At 43.4% G+C, this 24,184-nt stretch overlaps 1 protein-coding gene across 1 annotated transcript in view; it reads left to right on the top strand.

The window, feature by feature from the left end:
- Positions 1 to 24,184, top strand: part of PARD3B (par-3 family cell polarity regulator beta) — a 1,162,664-nt gene that overhangs the window by 798,947 nt on the left and 339,533 nt on the right. The window contains exons 17-18 of the mRNA XM_075530369.1: positions 16,237 to 16,443; positions 17,138 to 17,375. Coding sequence (XP_075386484.1) covers positions 16,237 to 16,443; positions 17,138 to 17,375 — 445 coding nt within the window. The remainder of the gene's footprint in view (positions 1 to 16,236; positions 16,444 to 17,137; positions 17,376 to 24,184) is intronic.

The following is a 24,184-nucleotide window of genomic DNA, read 5'->3' as shown; positions in this document are numbered from 1 at the left end:
AGTTATAGGGGGACTTCAGCATGTTGTCACATTTCACAACATTAAGTGGGACTTCCTTTTCATATTTGCCACCTCATTTATTTTGTATGTCCCCATGTTATTAGTTTTCCTGCCCATTAATCATTATATATTACACAATGTAGTCAAGTGTGATTAAGAGGAGATAGCACAGGGCAGGGCCATGACAGCCACGCCAGAGGAAGCTTCAGGGTGGCAAGTGGAGCTTCCTCTTTCACCTGCTCTTTTTCCTCCTCCTGGAGGCAAAGCCATGAGCATCTCCTGCCCCGGAGGTGGCATGGGGCATGTGGCGGCAGCATTTCCTGCCTGCTCCAGGAAGGATCCTGCCACAGGAGCCCTGCTCAGTGTGGCGACAGAGGAAGAATCTCGCTAACGGCACTTCTTCTTTTTTTTTTTTTTTTAAGAAGAAATTACTTCACAAAAGGCTAACGCTGAAATTCTAACAGAGCAGGGAAGGAGAGAGCAAGGTGTTTTATTAGCAGTGCATTTTCCGTGGCTACAAGATTACAGCAATCTTTCAGGCCTTAACTGATCATTGCTCAAAATTCCAATATTCTCAATCCATTCCTCTGGTGAAAAATGTGTAACGTACTTTCTTTGTCTCTGTGTTAGGTCTTGTCTTCTTGGCCAGCTTCTTGGCAAGCCCTTTAGTTCTCATTGTATCGTCCATGTCACTGTTGATAGGAGCTGCAGCGGTGGTTCCTCAAACTCCATGCACAACCAGAGAGAATAGTGCTTGATCCTTGCCTAACCCTACTGATGTCCAAGGTAGACATCCAGGTCTTTCTGAATGTTGTCTGGAAATTCAGTTGAAATGTGTTCAACATCATAGCAACATGTAAACACCACTGACATGTGGGTAGCAACTTTGTATGAGGGGCATTTGTCTGGAACCACTACCTTAAACTTCATCCTGTATGAGCCCAAACCAAGCCTATTATCCTCCTGCGAATTCCGCCTGGGTGGTCCTTGGGTTAAAGAGTCGAAATGAGCTCTTACCAGTTTTCTTGCTGTGCCAATCTTGCTGTTAATGACAGATGTGACCTATTTGCTATACCAAGGAATCTTCGTCCTCTGTGTTGTTGTTGCTGTTGAGTTGCCTTGGAGTCAATTCTGACTCATAGCAACCACACCAGTAACAGTAGACATGCCCCAGAAGGCTCCAGAAAGTAGAGTTTTCTTGACTGTAATTTTTAAAATAAATCATGCTTAATAAATTTTTAATTAAAAGTTTTAAGGAATAAATATTTTGGATTTTTTTTAAATTGGGGGTTCATGCAACTCATCACAATCCATAATACATCAATTGTATAAAGCACATTTGTAAATATACTGCCATCATCATTTTCAAAATATTTTCTTTCTACTTGAGCCCTTGGTATCGGCTCCTGTGTTTTTCTTCCCTCCCCCATGCTCCCACCTCATGAGCCCTTGATAAATTATAAATTATTATTTTTTAATATTCTTCACTATCTGCTATCTCCCCTCACCCATGTTTCTGTTGTTGGTCATTGTGGAGGGGGAGTGTTACACATCGATCACTGGAATCGGTTCCCCATTTCTCCCCCCACCTTCCCCCTACCCTCAGTGTATCACTATTCCCAAGGATTTTTTTCTGTTCTGGATTCCATGTGGTGAGACCTCTTATCTATGCTGGTGTCCATGTTCTGGTCTAGCCGGATTTGTAAGGTAGAACTGGGGTCATGAGAGTGGGAGGAGGGGAAACATTGGAGAACTTGAAGACTGTTGTGTGTTCCGTTGGTGCTATAGTGCACCCGGTCTGACTCATCCCTTCCTTGTGAACCTTCTGTGAGGGGATACCCAACTGTCTGCAGATGGTCTTTGGGTCTCCACTCCGGCCCCCCTCATTCACATCGATATAGATTTTGGGGGCAGGTTTTGACTCGATCGGAAAACATTTATAAGGGTCAACAGGCAGACCTGGAACTGTGCATAGGCCTTTTTGGTTGTTGCTTTTCCCACATCTAACTATATAAGATAGGCAGGATAAGCAATCCCAAGGAGACAACAAGGACTGATGGTCCCAGGGGGACATGGGAGAGAGGGGCAGTGAGAGGAGGAACATCCTTGACAAGGTGGAGTGACTCAGCGACTGCAATGATGGGTTCAAATGTAGGAGCAGTTGTGAGGATGGCACAGGACTGAGCGGTGGTTTGTTTGGGTGTAGGCAGGATTGCTACAAGTCTAGACTGACTCAACAGCACCCCACACCACCACCACCTTAAAGGTAGATAATGCAACGTTACTGTTTCACAGAGATGGTTGCTTCTTCTGTTGTGCATTGGAAGAAGTAGGTGGCTTGCCTTTAAACACGATAACACATGAAAAATGAGTTGTAAGGTGCTCCCAGCATGGAAAGCCAGCAAAGACCCACCAGGGACACTTCACGCCTTCCATCTCTGCTCTCTCCACGACATGCTCTCACTGAGAAGGATGGCAATAATATGACTTGTCAACTAACTCACCTTCCCTCTCCCACACTCTCTTCCACTTCTTTTCCAGCTCTCTCTGGCAATGTAAGATGGGGCTTCAAAAATCATGGGGGGAAAAATAACTTACAGGACAATGGAATTTGTCCATGAACTTTTGGACACCCCCTCATATGTAGGACTGCATTTGTGTAAGAACAATTGTGTAGGATACATTCTCCTGTACTTTGTTTAGGAAACTCGCGATTGTAGATCTGATTCTGAGTCCCTATATAGGGTCTCTGAGACCATAGGTCTTTATGAGAGCTGATGGCCTCATATTCCTCTCTTGGAGTAGCTGGTGGGTTTCATCCAGTAGTTGTCTTTCATCTTCTCCTGTTATTAAGCTGAAGAAAAAGCACAGTTCTGAGTCAGAAAAAGGTGTTTGATAAACACTTTTTGCTAACTGGTTTGATTTGGGCCTGACATTAGATTTTATATAAGAGCAAAACCTGGCATGAAATTGGAAGGGCTTCCAAAAGTTCCCGGAAAATGGAATTCAAAGATAAAGGAAGGTTTCTACAAACATTTCAAAACCCTGCATATGCCTTAAGTAGACCGTGCATATGAATAACATCACAATGAAGAACTTCACCTCTGTCACACTGGCAGATGATTCCATAGTGGATTACTTGAGAGTTTGTTTTTTTTTTTCTGCTTTTGTTCATGACCAATGAGCCATAAAAAGGGAAGAAATTTGAAAAGTGAAAATCAGTATTTGAGTCTAAAATATGCAGATGCCCCAACTACATAGCATCACACAAAAATGCCTTCACGTGGCTCCCTCTAAGCAATCCATCACATTTGGTCCCTTAGCGAGCCTGTGTGTTAAAGAAGCATGGTGGAGTTCTTTGTCTTTTACTCGAGTTTGGGAACTTGGTGCTACACAACCTCTGTGCAGCTTTGAGAAATCTTTTTTCTGCCAAAGGCCATTTGGATATTTGCAGCGTCATTCACGGGCCGTAATGATCAAACATCTCATTCATTCATCTCTTGACGTGATGGCTAGAATGGCTTCTCTTTGGTGATGTGAGCAACATTAGATGGTAATGATGACTGCATGTGACCCTCCGGCTGAATGTCCCTCACCCCTGCAAGTCAAGTCCACAGAGACGGAAGCCATGTCTCAATAATCAAAAGCAGAAAAACAATGTGCTGTTGAAGCAGGCCATCCAAGCAGTCAACAGTAAAAGGAAAGAAAAGAAGACAAATCACTGAAGCGCTCAGTGTAAAAAGCCTGTTACCCAAAATCTACATCAAGGATCGGGAAGCGCAAATAAAATTGTTCTTGGCTGGGGCTAAAAATAAGACTAGTTCAAGTGCACACAGGAGGTGAGAATGGCAGAAGACGTTAGAATTACAAAGAGAGAAGTTAAGCGCAAGGAATAGCTAGTATAAAAAGAAAGGCAAAATATAGTGGAAAATGAGTGAATAATTATCGGGAGGGCAGAAATGATTAAATCCCTGAAAGTGGAAAAGTGGGCCGAGGGTGGGAGTAACAAAGGACGGGAAGCTGTGTGTGACTTTGGGGAAGCGAAGCAACTGTGCAGTGTGTTCCTCCAGGGACCACGGTCTTGAACCTCAAAGCACAGGAGACAAGGGACATCCCACGCTGTCACTAGCCTGAACCCTCAGATTTGTTTCTTCCTTCAGGAGATACGTCGTTCATAATTCCCTGTACTGATAATAGCAAGTTAAATATGATTAAATAAGCAGTCGGTGGCATTTATTTGAAAGGTTTAAAAAAAAGCCATTTTAGTCAGTGGGCCTCTTGAAAGAGTTTTTCTCTTTATATTTTAATCCCTTAGCTAAATAATAGAGATAGATGTTTCCTTTAAATAGCTGCCTTCCATGCTCCCCGGATGGCACAAATTATTTACACTGGACTTCTAACCCAAAGGCTGGCAGTTCGAATCTGCCCAGTGGTCCTATGGGGTGGTGTGCTTGGGGAGAGCCTAGTAGTTTGCTTCTCGAAATCATACCATCAAGAGCACTCTATGGAGCTATTGGCTTTTAGCCACTTTCCCTTCCAGAGACCAGTCCTGCTCATCAACTGTTAAGTCATTCTTCGCTCCTTTAACAATTGTACTTGCATGTAATCCGTATGTCATACAAGTTAATAGTGCAGTCACGTCAGGAAGAGCTTTGCAATTATCACCACAATCAGTTTTAGAACAGTTTCTTTATTTACCTTGAAGAAACTTTTGTTTAATCTAGAAGAGTTTCACTGATACAGCACAGATAAGGACACGGCAACCAGACTGCCTGCATTGGCTTCAGTCACTTAACGAAAATGTACCATATGGTTAAATATGGTTCTATTTTGTTGGTTTTTTTTTTTAATAGCTTGCCCACTAAGAAGAATCTCAGAGGCGATTTTCTTATCTGTAAAATAAGGAAGAATAGTGCCAGGAGAAAACTGTAGTGAAATGAATTCACTATACATTAGATTTATTGGATGTAATTTCAAGCCCAGAACAAAAACTAAACATGACAAGGTTTTGACATTTGGCTTATAGAAAAAAAAAATACAGGGAAAGAAAGATAAAACAAATAGCAATATTTGGCCATCATTTAAAGGTACTTTGAGCACCATGCCCTGACTCATACGCAAGTTGTCTGCTATATACATTCACATAATCGTCCTATAATTCCTTGGTATTTTCACTTTAAAATAGACACTACTAGAGACAGGGTAGGGGAGATTATGCAAATGCATGAATCTCACTGAGTTTCAGGAAGTGAGAAAAGACCCTAGCATTTAGAGACTTAAAAAAAAAAAAGTCAACCTACTACTGGGGAACTTGGAAGATGCCAGTAAAGGAGCTGAGATACAAACAAACAATGGTACAAAATGACAGCAGATAAAATAGAAACCAGATTACATTATGCCCTGTGGTAATGAATAGGAAAAACGCCATTCTGATAAGCTTGGCCGATGAGCAATACTTGGGATACTGAGATAGGCAAGAAAGTAATTAGACCCATTATGGGCACAGTTAACACAGACAACATAATTTGGGAAAATGTTCATTGGGATATTGAAGGGAATTTTTTTCTGAGTTAATGGATTTGCAATGATATCTATTAAAGCACATAAGATATTTTGCCTCTAGGGAATCTTGTAAAAATATCAAATATACAAAAATTTTAGTTGATTATAATGTAGAGTGAAAAAACAGAATAGGATATGTTAGCAAATTAAGTGAGGTGGCTTCCTACTTGGAATTTATAGTAATTTTTTATTCAAAGAACTTTAAGGCTATTAATTTCTCATCACAACTCCACATGAAGTAAGTAAAGCATTTGTACTGAGTTTTCCCAAGTTCATTCTTCATAAGAAGGCAAGGCCAAATTGATCATGAAAGCAAGTTTTCTTGATGGATTACTGGCCTTCTCAAGTTACATACTGCCACCCCTGGGTACCCCCAATTTACTCCTGGGCAGAATTCCTTTATTTTAGAGAGATGAGGTCTAACATAATTAATTTTCACTAAGTGCCTTGAGGGCCACAAATGTGATTGAAATTTGCAAATTAATACATTATTTATCATTAATTTATCATAAATATTTGCTAATTTTGAAGTTCTAGCTGGGAAAAAATTGTCATATGTTAGAAACCGAATACCTTCCCCCAAAATAATTTTTAAAAATTTTTAATAAGTATGTATTGGAAGCCATTTCATCAATAATGGAAGATCCAATTACTGCTCGTCCAGATGAAGGCATTCTTTTATTGGGAGGTTTTAATGCTAGAGTGGGAAGTTCAAACATTGTCGATGAAATCTCAGATTAATTAAATGATTGTAGCCTAAGGGGAAGGGCAACCAAGATCCCACTATTAGTTTTCCCAAGAATAGCTTCTATGTGTGTGAACAGATGGATATATAACCTTATTGCAAAAGAAAGAGAGGGAAAAAATGGGTTGTTTGGGGTATGGAAAGCTTTATTTGTTTTTAATATAAAGCAAGAAGAGATTCCTTTATGAATTTCTTTTCAACTTTTTGCAGAATAGCAGGTCATATTTAAGAACACACTGCTGGGTTGAACTAAATGAACGCATGGCACCATGAGGATAGACTCTGTGCCTTGGGAACTGGAGAAGCCATGTAGAGACCCCTGCCAGCGCTGAGATGCTTACAACACCACTGGATCCACAAGACTTTTCACCCACTGGCCTGTTATCTTTCTGCACTTGGCATCATTGCATGTGTTTTGTGAGTCAGAAGAGAACTTCATTGAGTGGTATCAGACATATGGGATAATATGAGAGTTATGGACTTGATCTGGACCAGGCTGGGATATTTCTCAATATTCAAGTCACTCTTGTATATAAACCTCTTTCTTATACACATGAGTATCTATGGGTTTGTTTCTCTAGTCTACCAGATTAACACAGGAGGGAAGAAGATTTTGAATCATTCTATCCATGTTAGGATGGAATGAGCAGAGTTTCCCAGCTCTCGGGCAGGAATCCAAGACAGGGGCATAGGAATTGAGATCCAATCCAAGAAGTCCTCTTGGACAGACTTTGTGTTAAAATTGGGCTGTCTACCTTGAAGATGGGGGCAGTAGAATCTAAGCATTTTAAAAATGTATCTTGTACTGCCACCTCGCCACCTCTGGTACTTCCTGCTCCACTGCCCTGCTTGGCATTTGTCTCCTGTCTGTGGGGGCAGTGGGAGTCAGTGTGCATTCGACTTAAATTCTGAGCACTCGGTGAAGGCTATGGAGCACTCGGTGTGCAGAAGGCTATGGAGCACTCTGTGTGCAGAAGGCTATGGAGCACTCGGTGTGCAGAAGACTGTGGAGCACTCGGTGTGCAGAAGGCTATGGAGCACTCGGTGTGCAGAAGGCTATGGAGCACTCGGTGTGCAGAAGGCTATGGAGCACTCGGTGTGCAGAAGGTTATGGATAACAGTGAAAACCCAACCTCGCGGTGCAGAGACCCCACTTGAATTCAGCCTCCACTGAATTCCTTCTGACCATTAACCTAGGATGTGAACAGTCTTGCCTGCAGGCAGAGTGCACTGGAAAGTAGATTCCCTCCACTCCTCTAACCAGCTCAGTGGTGGGGGGGGCGGCGGGGAGTCTCATTTAGGGGCTTCCCTGGGTCTGCACTTGATGGAGACTCCCATCCTAGGGTCCCACAGTCATGAGTCATGCCCTGACTGCCTTGGTTTGGAAGGCCCTGGACTAATCTTGTAACCTCGTCTCTCAAACAGAATGAACGTGACCCCCTTATAACTGTGGTGTATTGATCTACCACTAATCATGCTTTTGCACCAGCTTCTTTTGCCCTCCCCATATTTTCTTTTTTTTAATTCATTTTACTGGGGGCTCCTACAGCTCTTATAACAATCCATACATCAGTTGTATCAAGCATACTTGTGCATATGTTGGCATCATCATTTTCAAAACATTTTCTTTCTACTGGAACCCTTGGTATCAGCTCCTATATTTCCCTACCTCCCCCAACCTCCCGCCCTCATAGACCTTTGATCAGTTATTATTATTTTCATACATTATACTAGTTCCCCCTTACTCGCTCTTTTCTCCCACCTTCCCCCTACCCTCATGATTTCACTACTCTCATTACTATTTCTGGAGGGTTTATCCGTCCTGGATTCCATGTGTTCAGGGCTCTTATCTGTACCAGTGTGCATGCTCCAGTGTAGCCAGATTTGTAAGGTAGAACTGGGGTCAGGATAGTGGAGGGGAGGAAACTCAGGGGGATGAAACATTAAAGAACTAGAGGAATGTTGTCTTTTGTCGGTGCTATACTGCACCCTGGCTGGCTCGTCCCTTCCTTGTGACTCTTCTGTGAGGGGATGTCCAATTGTCGACGGGCTTTGGGTCTCCACTCTGACCCCCCCCCCAGTTCACATTGATATGATTGTTTGTTTGGGGTCATCTGGTTCCTGCTATCTAATGTCATCAACGTCTCTTGATCACACAGTCCCGTATCCTTTTTGAATCCCGAAATCTCAGCAAACGCTTGGATGCCATTATAGCTGTGTATCGATGATATCCCTCATCCAGATGATGTGTCTGTCTCTTCCCACTTAAGACTTAATAAATGTTCACCTAACATTATACTGAGATTTGCGATTGCCTTTCTACCGTACATGAGCACGGCTCCTTTAAAGCTTTTTGTAAAACTGTGGATCTATTTGTGTATGGGGAGTGTTGAGTGGAAGGTGTAGGTGTGTGTCTGTCTCTGAGGGGGGGTCTTCAGAAAGTGTGTGGGAAATTTTAATTTCACTTTCTCGGTGTGTATGTTTATGAGGGAACTTAAAAAATGAATGGGAGAAAATCCATTTTCTTTTCATCCCACTTGTCCCGTGAACTTTTCGAAACCTCTTCATCTGTGTACATATGCAAACAGACACACATGAAAAATTCCATTACCTTTTAATTTTGCTACATGTGTATGTTTGTGTGCCCACATATAACACTCGTGGTAACACCCTTGGTTCAGAACAAGTCAATTCTGACTCCGGGGACCCTATCCGACAGAGGAGAACTGCTCATCGGGTTTCCCAGGCTCTCATCCTTATGGAAGCACTCTGCCACATTTTTCTCCCGAAAGTCACCAGTCAAGCCCTTCACACTGTGCCTCTAGGACCCTGTATTCACAGGCAGATGTGTGTATATATGTGGCAACAATTTCCTTTTCAACCATTTCTTAGGAAATAGTTCGGTTTAGTTCGATGTCAGTAGGATTTCTCATACTGTACAATCATCACCACTATTTCCACAGATAATTGTCCATCACCCCAAACCAAAATTCTGTGTTCATGTAGTAACTCCTTGTCTTCCCTTATCTGGTACCCACTCGTAAACTTTTTTCTCTGTGCATGTGTCTGCTCGATGAATTTCATATAAATGAGATAATACAATACCTGTCCTTTTGTGACTGGCTGGTCTCACTCAGCGTGCTGTTTGGAAGACTGGTCTACCTTGTAGCATGTATCAGCACTTCATTTCTCTGGATGGTTAGATACTATCCCATTACACATATGTACATTGCATTTATCTCTTGATGGACACGTGGGTGCTTCTGTCTTTTGACTGCTGCCGACAATGCTGCAGTGGACATTTGTGTAAAGTATCCGAAGCCCTGCTTTCCCCAGGCTTTGAATGCCTACGAGTGGAATTGCTGAGTCATGTGGTAATTCTGTTTCCCACAAAGCTCTTTTCCACAGTGGCTACATGACCTCACAGACCCACCAGGAATGGTCGATGGTCCTAATTTCTCCGCATCCTCACCAACACTTCTTCGTTGAAGGTTGTTCTGATAATGCCCATCCTAAAACTCCAAACCATTGCCATTACGTCTCTTCTCATTCCTAGCCACCATATGGGACAGAGGGGAACTGCCCTTTTGGGTCTCTAAGAATTCACATCTCTAAAGGAGTAGAGAACCTCATTTTTCTAGCTTGTAGCATGCTAGTACCCTTCAAGTTTGAGCCATGCCCTTTAAGTCAGCAGCTCAAAGGGTAACTCACTATGCCACTGGGACTCCAATCCCTATCCTAGCAGGGTGACAGAGAGCCCTGGTGCCGTGGGGGATTAAGCATTTGGCTGTTGACTGCAAGGTCAGCAAGCTCCAAGGGAGAGAAAATAAGACGGTCTGCTTCCACAAGGATGAGCAGTCTCAGAAACCTTGGGGGGCAGTTTTGCCTTGTTCTCTAGGGTCACTGATTCAGAATCCCCTCAGGGGCAGAGAGGTTTGAAGAGGGTGAGGTAGTACCTCATGGTTTTGACTTATATTTCTCTAGGGCAAATGATTTTAAGCATCTTTTCATGCACTTATGAAGTATTTGCACTTCTTCTTTTGAGGACTCTCTAATCAAGTTCTCTGCTTATTTTTGATGGTGGTTGAGTGGCATCATGGTTGCTAGTGGCTGCGAGTCCATTCCAATTGTAGCCATTTTTAATATGTTCTAAAATGTTCAGGAATTCTCAGAGAGAAGGCTCCCCAAAACTTCCTCCCTTTCCCTATGTTGCTGGTTTACATTCTTGAAGGTTTAGTGTATTTTTAATCGCACATACGTTGGGCAATATCTATGTTGTTGGTTGGTAGGTGCCCTTGAGAGATCTGGACTCACAGCAACTGCATCCTGTACCAGGGAACAAAACTCTGCTCAGCCCTGCACCATCCACGCAACCCTCATGTTTGAGCCCACGGTTACAGCCACTGTGTCCATCCCTCTCCACGAAGGTCCTTTCCCAGGGTCTGGGCTCCTCTGATATCATATATAATAATCCACTATTAGAAAACAAAATATTGAACCTCTGCTCCTATATTTTCATCTATTTTTATGACTTTAGTCCTTCTGTTTAGGTACGTGATCTATGTTAATATTCATATGCAGGGTGACTCATCAGTCAAGCTTCATGCTTTCGCATGTTGAGATGCAATGAGCCCGACCCGGCACTTGATACCCTTGAAATAGGAGCAGTTACCCTGCCATGGTGTCGAGAGAAGAAGAATTCCCAAGTGGAAAGTTGATGGCCTTTTCCCCAGTTTTCAATTTTCTTAAAATTTCTTCTTAAGAAGACCCCGTAATAAATCTGTGTCTATTGAGGAACTCTATCAGAATTATCCCTTTGGGTCCCCCAAAAAGTCACTATAACTTTTGAGTGGACTTTTTTGTGCTGAGTTTCATTGGCCCCATGGGTCCCCTCAGAGGCCATTGTTTGGATTAGTACTCTTTGCTAAGGCACCCGAATTAGAGGAAGCCAAGTGTATTACTGAGAGAGCTCATCAGTTAGCTGTCCGCTGATTGCAGAAATGCGTTTAAACATGTTTCATTGGGAATCCACCCTTGTATGTATGAACTGGGTCACTGGTGACAACTTTTTACTTACCTTCATATTTCGGTTACCTTTGTAGATGCTCAGAATGGAACAAGGTTCATTCCATGACTGATACCCAATAATGGGCCAACTCTCCTCAGACACTTACATGAAGTCAGCCACAGCCAATGACACATCAGCTAAGGATAGCCTGTGGAAAGCCATGGTGTTTGGGGTAACTTCGATGGGATAGAGTGTATGAAAAATTTACCTTAAGTTTTATTTCCTTTCTAAGCAGACATTTATACTTTCAAAAGGAGCCTGGATAAAATATATTTCGTATATTTAGCTTGACTAGAGATGGGTGGTGAATCTTTCCCCTTTAAAAACTGTAAATTTTCCAGCGCAGCTTTGGTAAAAAGTGGAATTGCAAAGGGTAGGAACAGGATTGACTTTAGTATGTATTGTCCTCTGCACAGTGTGGACGATTAGGGTGTCTGAGCCCAGGTGTCGTGTTGGAATTTAGAGCCGATCCCACTGTTTGGTATAATCGTCCATCTCTCAGCCTGGGATCCCGGCCGTTCCCCAGAAGTCCACAGAGGTGTAAAGAAATGTATGGCTGAAGGACCTTGTCAGTCCCATCCCACTTCCCTTCTCGCTTGTAGTTTTACGAGGTACAGCATCCAATACAGCTATGTTGTAATTTTGTCCAATGTCAGTGGGCGCTTCTAATTTGTGACTTTTCTTTCTTAAAGTGAATTAATTGCCTGCTCTATTAATTCCACAAAGTCCATGAACCCTGAATGTTCAGTTTTCTTGGGATATGTAACAATAGATTTGTTTCTTCCCAAATAGGATTTCTTGCTGCGCTTCAGATGCGCTTCCTTCTATCTTGGATGATGGGTTCACTTTCAGGTTCCTCGGAATTTATTGCTAAGGGTTGACATGAATACTTACACCTTGCGCTAGGATATAATCTCCTGAATGACAATTAATAAATAAAAGATGGTTCCTATTCTTGACGGAGGAGCTAGTCTTCCTTAAAGAGTTTCCGCCGTCATGCTTTCACCAGACTTCATGGCCGACATCCTGAGGGGTTGGCGGTGGAAGACACCTGCTGGAAACGCCAGCACTTTTACTGTGGCTGCTGTGCCCCAAGCCTATGTGTTCCTTTTGTTTTCTTGTCCGACATCATCTTACTCAATCCCAATGTCTTCCATGAATCTACCTCCCTGGGACCAGACAAAATATGCCCTTTCTGGATGGACTAAAAGCCCCACCGCAACATAGATGACTTGAAAGTCACACCTGAAATCTGTTTTCTAAATTCCTTGTAATTGTTTGGGGCAGAGAGGGTATGTACTTAATCTTATCCAAGATGCATTTATTGGAGATTACACCGTCACCCATAAAATGCCGTTTGTCTGTGATCAACAACTATATCATCCATACTGAACCTCCTGTTCATAGACACTGACTCTATAGAGCAACCTTTAGTTTGTGAAATTCACCCAATTGTTTAGGTGCCAGGGCAAATCTAGACCAGTAGTCTTACTTTAGGGAGGAGGAAGCTGTACCCAGAGTAGTAAGTGGCTCGCTCCTTAATCAAGCAGCTGAGTAAGTGGTAGAAGCTGCTTGGAAGCCTCAGTGCCAGGTTTCCTGTTTGCTGTGTGGAGAGCAGTGGCTAGGAACACCTGTAGACAGTATAGGATATGGTACAGAGCAGGGAACCTTGGAGGCAGTCTGCCTAAATGCAGTTTCAACCTCTGATGCTTATTAATTATGTAACTGTGGTCTAGTTGTTTCCTTGCTGTGTGCCTCCATTTCCTCGGCAGTAAAATGGGGCTGTGGCAGCCCCAGTGTAAGTTCTATAGTAAATGCATGTGTGCCAAGCTCTGAGAACGGTGCTGGGCACACCCTCGCTGTCAGCTGACAGCATCACTGTCATTGTAGGCTCTTCCTAGAACACACAGACGGAGCATCTGTGTTGTTATTTAATTTTGTGTCTGGGTGTATATATTCACTAGATCAGTATTATACTTTAAAAATATCCTCCTTTAGTGGGAAGAGGAGGCAAGGGGCAGAGAGCGGTGAGCAAACAACACCATAGACAGAGGAACACTAGGGAATTAAAATCACCAACGAGGAGGACACGGAGATCCTGGGTGTTGGAGCAACAGCAATCTAGCCGAGAGGAAGCCCTAAGAGGCAGAAGGGTGAATGTGATGGTGGGAAAAGAGGAAAGGACCCAGAGGAATAATCTTGGAAGCAGAGCTATGGATAAGAGGTAAAACATGGGCATGCACTTATGTAAATATATTAATTCATAAAAATAGAGGTATTGGCCTATATACATATATTCATATGGCAATACATTGAGGATGTGGACAGACTTTGGGCCTCTACGCAAGCCCTCCCTCAACACAAGAACACTTTGTTCGAACAACTTGGAATTCTGTGATGCTCACCCTCCCAGCACAATCACTGAAGACAAAATGGGTGCACAAGCAAATATGGTGAAGTAAGCTGATGGTGTTCAGCTATCCAAAGATATAGCATCTGGGGACTTAAAGGCTTGAAGCTAAACAAGCAGCCATCTAGCTCCGAAGCAACAAGCTGGATTGCACAGCAACTAGCCTGTGCGATCATGAGGTGTTGACAGGATCAGGTAACAGGCATCAGAAGACCCCAAACGAAGAAGCAAACAAAAAAAACATATTGTAAAGAATGAGGGGGGTCAGAGCAGAGACCCAAAACAACCCATCTGTAGACAATGAGACATCCCCTCACAGAAGGGTCGCAAGTCAACTAGGGTGAAGCATAGCACCAATGAAGCACACAATATTCCTCTGGCTCCTTAAGGCTTCCTCACCCCCACTATCAAGACCTCAGTCCTGCCTATCACTGTGGACCAGGACAACACATGGAATCCAGATCAGCTAAACCCCGCAGGAACAGAAATGGGAGTGGTGAGACCAGGAGGCTAGGGGAAAGATGGGGAGAGGTAGGAGGAAGGAACCATGGGGGAATGGAGGCAATGGTTAGTGTAAGATATGAAAATAATAATAATTTATAATTTATCAAGGGGTCACAAGGTGGGGGGTAAAAGAGGAGCTGATATCAAGGACTGAAATAGAAAGTAAATGTTTCAAAAATAATGATGGCAACATATGGACAAATAAGCTTGATACAATTGATGTATGGATTGTAAGAGCACCCCAATAAAATGATCTTAAATAATAATAATAATATTCCGGAATACCATGCTGATCCATGTGGGTAGTCGTGCTCATGGTGGCCTTGTTAAAAACCAAAAGGAGTTATGCTAGCCCTCACAGGTGGTGCCATTCGCTGAGCTGGACCACGCGGTAAGTATTAACGTAGGTGCTTTCTGGACATGAGCCTGCTCAGAAATTCAGGGGTCGTCCCTTATGACAAGAATCCCCTTGGTTATGGAAGAAGAATGTGTTCTGTAGCCCGAGTGCAAGGGCTCTGAGTCTGGAAAGCAGAGCCCTGAGAGAAGTTCTTCTGTTTTTAAAATAATCCTTGTGCTGCTAATATTTCTATGCGCTAATCTTGTTACTGTAGTGGAGGGGATTGGCAGGGGGACAGGAAAGGGAGGTCAAGGCAAGAGGTGAGGGTGAGCAAGGGGACAGGGCAAGACAAACAGTGCAAATGGAAAATATTATCAAAAAGAGAAACTACTGACATTCACTACCAAAATCAAACAAAACTCACTGCCATCGAGTCCATTCGAACTTATATTTCTTGATGCAAAGGGCTTAAGTGGAGAGCAATTGCTTTGAAAATGATGAGGGCAAAGAATGTACAGATGTGCTTTATGCAATTGATGTATGTATGGATTGTGATAAGAAAGAATTGTATGAGTCCCTAATAAAATGTTTTTTAAAGAAAGAATTTTTCTAGCCCCCAATAAAATGATTAAACAAAACAAAACAAAAAAAAAACACACACACAAAAGAATTTTATACCATACAAAAAGTTTTCTCATTTTCTAGGTGTCCAAATAAAAGTAGTCTTAGAAGTAAAAAAAGTTGTTTTCTTCTTTGCTGTTAGAGCTGGCATGGTGGTTATGTGTCGGGCTGCAACAATAAGGTCGGCAGTTCAAAACCACCAGCTGCTCCGAGAGAGAGAAAGATAGGACCTTCTACTCCTGAAAACAGCTACAGTTTCAGAGACTCACAGGGATACTTCCACCCTCCTGTAGGGTTGCTATGAGTCAGCACTGTCAGTGAACTTGTACAGCATTGCGACCTAAGCTGCATTCACAACACATGAAAAGATACTTGGGCCAAGTGCAATATCGAATCACGAATATAATCACTTCTGTGATTATATATAGTTTGCTTTTCAGTAATCACCCAAACAATGATCGCGGTAATTAAAAGTACAATAGAGAGTGCCTTGGGACAGGTCCAATGGGAGAAACACTGTGGATTCTGAGTGTGACAGTGTGTGTTCATTCTGCACATTTATAAGTGCACACATATCTCTCTGGATAGTGGCAGACAGTCACGTTCATATGTGAGTGGTGTATGATGTATACTTCTGTATCCTATATCATGTATGTTATAAACACTATTGTATGTCTTCTGTGGTCGTGGAAAACGAAACCACCTCCCTGGTGCGTTAGCTTCCTCTGTGAGCCACGCGCCCGCCTGTGGAGGGCGTGTCATTCACTTGGGCATGTTGTACGCAGCAAGCGCACAGTTTTATCCTTTAAATTCTCCATCACCACATCGTGGAAAAGGAAGCTCCTTACTCTGGGTTCAACCTCAAGTTGTACCTCCCGCACCGCCCTCTTCCGGAGCTCTCCCACAGGACCTGTCCTTGAGCAGGCAGTCTGCAGGCCACTGCACTGGGCCATTCAGAGAAGGATGACCTTTTGTCCTTTCTCTCCCAGAATCCCCAGGCAAAGATTTTGGTCCCACTCTGGGCTTGAAAAAATCCAGTTCCCTGGAAAGCCTGCAGACGGCTGTGGCTGAAGTCACCAAGAATGAACTGCCCTTCCACAGGCCCCGCCCGCACATGGTTCGAGGCCGAGGCTGCAACGAGAGCTTCAGAGCGGCCATTGACAAATCCTACGACGGCCCAGAAGAATTCGGGAACGGTAGGCAGTGTGTGCCCCCCCTCCCCCCGGGGTTTCTTCCTCTTGCTGTTATCCAGGGATCACGAGCACGAAGGTGCACTTAACTACAGAGAAAAATGATTTAGGCATCACAATTATGTTTTTGATATTAAAAGTAATTCATTTTCCTGATATGTTTTGCCCTTTGGCTTAACGAACATGGAATTGGATGGCGCATGATGCAATTTATTTCACTGTGCAAACGCTAAAGAAATGCTCTCCTTCCCTCCCCTCCGAGGACCGACTGTCATTTGTCCTGAGGGTAGGAGCGCTAAGTATGCATTTCTTGAGAGTCTTATTCCTGTCATTAGAAGCAGCTGCCGCACCAACCTGAGGCATTAATTGGGTTGAGGTAGTTGGGTTATATTTGTACCCTGAAAACCTCTCCTCAGAATAAACTCATCCTGTTTGTTTCTCAGCATGTGGGCTTTCTGAGCTGGTCAGGGTTAACAAGCCAGCTTTCCCCGAGATTAGCGGTTTTCCCACATAGCTCTCCTCTCCCCCAGCAGTCCAGCAACCACTCTCCCCTCACTCCCAAGGTCAACATCACCCCAAGCTTGAAGGAACCCCACTTCCGGCCGTCGCCACAGCGCTTCCCTTCACTCGTCTGCGTCTTGCATTTTGACTTTTCTTTCTTTACTCCCCTGACCATGCATATTGATTTTGTTTTGTACAGATGCTCTGTCTGATAAGAGCTCTTACTCCGGTCAAGGAACTCTGCGTTGTGAATCTGCCCCTCGGGGGAACTCGGAGCTGGAGGACATGGAAAATAAAGCAGGGAAAATTAAAAAACCCAAAGAGAAGGAGAAGAAGAAGGAAAAGGGCAAGGTGAAGGTCAAGGAGAAAAGGCAAAAGGAGGAACCTGAAGACGCCGAGAGGAAAAGCAAGAGGAAGGGACTTGGCGCTGTGCTACGGTAGGGAGGGCGCCACCCTGGAAGGCAACGCTGCTGTGTTCCTTTGTTTTCTTCCGTCCTGGTGAACGTGCTCCTTTGTGTATTCTTAAGACAATCTGTTCAGCTACGTGCATACATCTAAACTGTGAGTGTGTTGTCCCTGCTCTGCAGAGCCCAAGGGAAGCTTCTAGGGCTGCTTCTGCAGCTGCTGGTGATGACAAGAAGCCATCGTAGGTCTGTTGCCAAGTAAAGGGTGAACCCGTAACAGAAGCATGGGCAATGTATGCAGTTTGGTACCCAAGCATGGTTTGAGTGAATTAGCTACTTCTTCACACAAGTACTGGGAAGGCCAGAGCCAAGGCAGGCCTCAATCTTCCCTTCTCGATCATTCCCTTTGAGTTAGAGAAGTCCTTAGGTCGCGGGCTCCTTGGGAGTGGACATTGACCAGGTCAGTGATCACCTTTAGGAGGGCTGTGCTGACGTGGAGATGTAGTTGGATGTACAACTAGAACCTGCCCACACAAGTGACGCCGTTCGTGCTTGTGACTTCCCTTTCTTGCGCCTGACGTTCATCACGTACCAAATGGGGAGAGCTTACTTGCTCCACTGACTCGGTGGGGTTGCAAGAAGGGCATGCCAAACCCTCCCTACAGCCCTCTTATGAATGGGGACAGCGCGAGGGAAGGGCACCAGTAAAATCCTGCAGCTCATAAAACCAACAGGGGTGATAGTCCCTTTCCACAAAATCTCCGTATTCTCATACCCTGGGAAGGGTTCACTTACACCCCCTCACATGTTCTGTTGTGGGTGGAAGGACAGTGCCTCCGCCCCTGACTTTCTTTACACAATATTGTGGCTTTCCCACAAGGAGGATCTCTCTCTCCCATTACTTCTTTGACATGGGAGGTGATAGCTGATAGACTAGTATGAGCACCTCATTAAATCCATAGGTAATGTTTTTCTTAAGAATACTAGGTGATACGTCTTACCAGTTGTTCTGTTTGGGACGTTCAACTGAAATGTCCCGTCACAAAGGAGCATTCATTCCATCTATGTAAGGATCTTGAATGCTTCAATGTGACATATTTGTGGACCGTGGATAATGTTGTCACCAGGGAGTTTCTCCTTACATTTCCAGCATTCCTGCAGGGCTATCCCAGTATCCCTGTACTCCACCTCTTGCCTCTGCGCGTTCTGTGCAAGTCATGTCATAATCTGTCATCATTTACCCCAACCGGCCTCATGCCTCGGTCGCCATCTGATTTACAGCCTAGTAAATGCCCAGGGAAGACATCTCTGGAAAAGCACGGTGGGTCATTGTCGTTGTTGTGTGAGGACGCTTCTGAAAGCTGCCTTTCCATTAGCTGTTTCAAGTTGTAAACTCATCTTTGTTCTCAGTAATTTTCATGGCTGCCAGAATTTTATAGACCGTAACTTAAGCATCATATGACAGCATGTAATCCATTCAGATGAGAGTCCTGACCTTAAAAGTGCATAGTTCATAGGTTAAAAGTACACGTTCTACATGTATACATATGATTTCACATCCTGGCCCTTCTACTGTCCTCTATATATTTGAATAGATGAAATAAAGTTACTTAATGTCTTTGTGCCTTAGCTTCCCCACATGGAAACTCAATTGATTCTATAATTATTGAAATAATTATATCATTTAATATGCTTACCAGGGTGTCTGGGAAATGACAATCCTTCAATAAATGTTAATTATTTAGGAAGTAAACTAATGCCTCCCACCCCAAAGATGTTCATGTCTTAAGCGCTGGTACCAATGAATATATTATATGGGAAGGAAGAACAAAGGTTGTTGATGGATTTACAATTTCTAATCAGCTGACCTAAAACACGGAACTAAACCTAACTTAGCCAGAACAATTTGAGGAGTTCTTGAAAGGAAAAGAGGAAGGTGTGATTCTAGAAGAAAAGGCCAGAGAGTTGCTAGATTGCTTGCCTCAAAGTTAACAGAAAAGGACTAGAAAAGTTAAAAGATGGCCTATAGAGGCTGGAACAGACTAAGAAACACACACACACACACACACACACACAACCCACCCCCCACCCCCACCCCCCTTAGAGTCTCCACGAAGAAATCCATCCCTTTAACCCCTCGATTAAAGCCTATTTATGATATTCAAAGGATAGTTGGTGTTGCCGTAGTTGAACGAACACCTGGCTACAAACTGAAAAGCCAGCAATATGAACCCACCCGCCACCCCATCAAAGAAAGTGTGGCAGTCTGCTTCCCTGAAGATTTACAGCCTTGGAAACCCCGAGGGGCATTCTACGCTGTCTCACGGAGTAGCTATGAGTCAGAACTGACCGGATCCCAATGAGTAATGGGTGTTATTTCAGCTGCTGAGTTTGTGGTAATTTCTTACCACAGCAATCAAAAACTAATTGGGTTATCATAAATATTATTATTAACATTTCTACAGTCTAATAATTTATAAGGAAATGTTTTAACTTCCTAATATGAAGTATTAAAAGAAAACAATATCTGAAAAGAAAGACTTAACTCTATTAGTCTATAACATAAAAACTGCTAAAGCTTCACATATCACCATTCCACAGAATAATACTAAATTAAGCTTTCGTAAAATATTTTTATTTCCAGTGACTTGATTTGATGGGTCATTGGGCCCGGTTTGGCAGCTGTGTCCCTAACCGGGTAGTGCTTCTGCTTTGTTGTCCAGTGTCCTCTGCCTTGGCCTAGCATAGAACCTGCCGGACACAGCGCCTTCAGACACTGACCAGTTCATGCCGTGTTCCCTTCCACACTATCAGCTCACAATTCAGATCAGGAAGATTTGATTTTAACTTGAGGGTAAAAATAGCAACTGTTTTCCATAGCCCCTTGCATCTGAATTTGTGAGCATATTGGAGTTGCTCCTCCACGCACGTTTCCACCCACAAAGAACACAAAAGCTGTTCCCATTAGCCAACAGCTTCTGCTTTGATTCTTGGCTGTTGCTCAGATGCTATTGACTTAATTCCTTTCTTATTTGAAAAAGATTGATGGCTTTTCATTGCTCATGGAGTTAGATGTGTGCCTTAATTAAGTATTGTGTTGTGTCTCCTGCGCATTCTGTTGCACGTACACCTTTGAGTTGGGTTGTGCCATGTGCAAGGGCGACACCTGGGTGAGAAGGTAGGAGGGACGGAAACTGGGCCTCCCTCCCCTCAGTAAGCCCTGCACTGTGGAAGCTGGCCTGGGTAACCAGTGGCCTTGCTCCTGTGTTTGTGTTTCCACAGTATGATCCGAGCCAGTCCTCTTCTGTTGATGGAATACTCTCGTAGAATTCAGCTCAGCTGTTCCTTTAATGCCCTCTGGATAAAATCACAGGGATCACTTTAAGTCGAGTCTTTGTGCACATTGTCCAGTATCAATATGCTCACACTTGACGGGTTCAGAATGGCTTCCTTGTGCCGTTTGAGTGTGGTTTTTACAAACACCATGGATTATTGTCGAAAACATGGAGCTCAGGAACCTACTAACTTCTGTAATTTCTCTGCATGCTCTATTTACCCACTGCTGAAAGAGAACTTCAGGGAATCAACTTACTGAAATGTTTTTTTCCATTACATGCTTGCTTCCGTAGGCACAGTAATCGTCCCTGTACTGACTGTCCCCGCAGGTCAAGGCTGGGGCTCACTCTTTCTGTAGACAAGTCCATTGCTCTCGGGCCTCGGCCACCCTCCTACAGCCCAGCAGATGGTTTCTAAGCCCTGAATACCGAAGAGAAAGGCCGCTTGACTCAGAGAAGCCTGCTCAATCTAGAGTGGAAAACCCAGAATCCCTGATCTCTTAGCTGTTTCATAACTTTGTCAATCTTCACAGTCTTCAAAATGAATTCCATCATAAATGTGAGTTTCAAATCTTCTCCTTTAAGTAATCTCTGTTGTTGCCTCTCCTTTATAGACTCAAGCATCTCAGAATTTTCAACCTGCTCTGCAAACCAAATTAAAAAGATTAATATGGTTCAACTTTCTTTTCCCATTCTCTTTGTGTAAGTAGTGCAACAAGGAATTATGCCTAGGAAACTCCTTTCTAATAGATTTTCTTTTTTTGTGTAAAACCTTCTGATAGAAACGCCATCCTGTGATCTAAAGGTTTACACATTCATAACGTTTGTGGAATTCCTCCTCTTTCCAAGCACATTCATAATTCATAATCATGGTCTTATTTGTTGAACACTGTTTATCAAAGGTCTCTTTTGGCCTAGACACTCCTCTAGGCACCGGGCATCGAGCAGCCGAGTCTCTGCTTCTAGGGCATTTCCTCTGAAAGAGAGGGAACATCAGAGCCTTGTAAATTTCTTGTCAGTTTAAACACAAAACAAGCACAATATTTCATAAATAGGTACTTTATCTTTACCGATGAATGCCCAGAGCATCTTGGGCATACCTTAGAACCAGCTGGGGCAGACTCTTACCTTAGCGGCTTCAATAGTCAATTTGCCCAAAAGACAGCCGGGGTCACGCCTCATGGGGAACCTGCATTCCAGTGTCAGGGGAGAATAAACAAGCCTGGAATAATGGGCTTTATTTCGGGGTGTAGTAGGTGCTGTGAAGAAAGTAAAGTCAGAAGGGAGGGTGTCATCGCACCCCGGGGAACTGTCTCACTGCAGAAGAGGGTGTACATCTGCCTAAATTACACTGCACTTTCAGCAGATCCGTTATCAGAATTTAGCACCCTGTGCTGCTAATGCTGCATCACTTTATCCCTGCTGTCCCTGCCCCCTTTCTTTTTAATTTTTTTTATTATGCAACCTGGTTTTTATTTATTTATTTAAAAATCATTTTATTGGGGGCTAGTACAACTCTTGTCACAATCCATCCATCCATCCATGGTGGCAAGCACATTTGTACATATGTTGCCATCATCATTTCCAAAACATTTGCTTTCTACTTGAGCCCCTGGTGTCAGCTCTTCAATTCCCCCCTCCCTGTTCTCCCTTCCCCCATGAATCCTTGATAATATACAAATCATTACTATTTTGTCATATCCTACACCATCTGATGTTTCCCTTCACCCACTTCTCCGCTGTCCATCCCCCAGGGAGGAGGTTATATGTAGATCCTTGTAATCTGCTCCCCTTTTCTCTCTCACCTTCCCTCTACCCTCCCAGTATTGCCACTCTCACCACTGGTTCTGAAGGGATCATCTGCCCTGGATTCCCTGTGTTTCCAGTTCCTATCTGTACCAGTGCACATCCTCTGGTCCAGCTGGATTTGTAAGGTAGAATTGGGATCATAATAGTGGGGGGAGGAAGCATTCAAGAACTAGAGGAAATTTGTATGTTTCATAATGGCTACACTGCACCCTGACTGGCCTGTCTCCTCCCCGCAGCCCTTTTCAAGGGGATGCCCAATTTCCCACATATGGGCCCTGGGTTCCCACTTCGCACTCACCCTCATTCACAATGCTATGATTTTTTTCCTTTGATGCCTGATACCTGATCCCTTCGACACTTTGTGATCTCACGGGCTGGTGTGCTTCTTCCATGTGGATTTTGGTGTTTCTCATTTAGATGGCCCCTTGTTTCTTTTCCAGGCTATAGGACCCCAGGTGCTATATCTTTTGACAGCCAGGCACCATAAGCTTTCTTCACTGCATTCGCTTATGCACCCACTTTGTCTTCAGTGATCATGTCTGGGTAGGCTGGTGTGCTTCTTCCATGTGGGCTTTGTTGTTTCTTAGCTAGATGGCCGCCTGTTTATCTTCAAGCCTTTAATACCCCAGATGCTATATCTTTTGATAGCCGGGCACCATCAACTTTCTTCACCACATTTGCTTATGCACACGGTTTGTCCTCAGTGATCGAGTCAGGACAGGCTGGTGTGCTTCTTCCATGTGGGTTTTGTTGTTTCTCAGCTAGATGGCCACTTATTTATCTTCAGGCCTTTAAGACTTCAAATGCTATATCTTTTAGTAGCCAGCTACCATCAGCTTTCTTCACCACATTTGCTTGTGCTCCCTTTGTCTTCAGTGATTGTGCCAGGAAGGTGAGCATTTCAGATTGCCGAATTGTTAGAACAAAGTGTTCTTGTGCTGAGCGAGTACTTGAGCAGGGCCCACTCCCTTTCTTTATTTTTTTTTAACCTATGAATCTGAAAGGGCTATTTTTAGCCAAATTTCACCTAAGTCTCTTAAGAAAAGACTAAACTAGAATGCATCTCTGTTAATACACAAAGCCCTGTGACACCTAAAATCAGCATGGAAGATATGTGGTCTGTGGTGGATGAGTAAATGGTGAACTTGGTTTGCCTCTGTTTCTATCACTCTGTTCCTCCAAGTTCATCAGTGGACTCTTATTTGTTGTTTCTCCTTCCTTACCTCGCTGAGTGTAGGTACCCGTCAAGGACACACTGGTTCCATTTCTATGTAGTGGAGGATCCAAAATCCTACCATGCAAACCCTAATGACAAAGGTTATTATAAACAACCCAAACAGCATATTTTCTTCCTAAGCTTTGCAGACATCAAGGCATCTATGTTTTTATTGTTTTACACAAAGGATGGACTTATAAAAGTTGAGCTCAAGTGAATTTTTATTTAAAATAGGGAAACTGTATAAAGCCATCCAGCTGTGAATTGTTTTTTAAAATCATATCCTCCCTCTCTCTCTCTCTCTCTCTCTCTCTCTCACCCTCCACCACCACTGTCAAATTAATGCCCACTGTAGTTAGACTCTCCCCTTTACTAACTCTGAATCCTTTATTGAGTCATTTGAGTTTCAATAAATTGGGTCTAATCACATGTCCTCTCCAGGTTGTTGTGAAGTAAAACAATTAAACAATGCAACTAACGCT

Source organism: Tenrec ecaudatus, chromosome 13 (assembly GCF_050624435.1).
Source record: "Tenrec ecaudatus isolate mTenEca1 chromosome 13, mTenEca1.hap1, whole genome shotgun sequence".
NCBI lineage: Eukaryota > Metazoa > Chordata > Mammalia > Afrosoricida > Tenrecidae > Tenrec > Tenrec ecaudatus.
The sequence above is the reverse complement of the archived record's forward strand: the minus strand, read 5'-3'. Positions and strand labels throughout refer to the sequence as shown.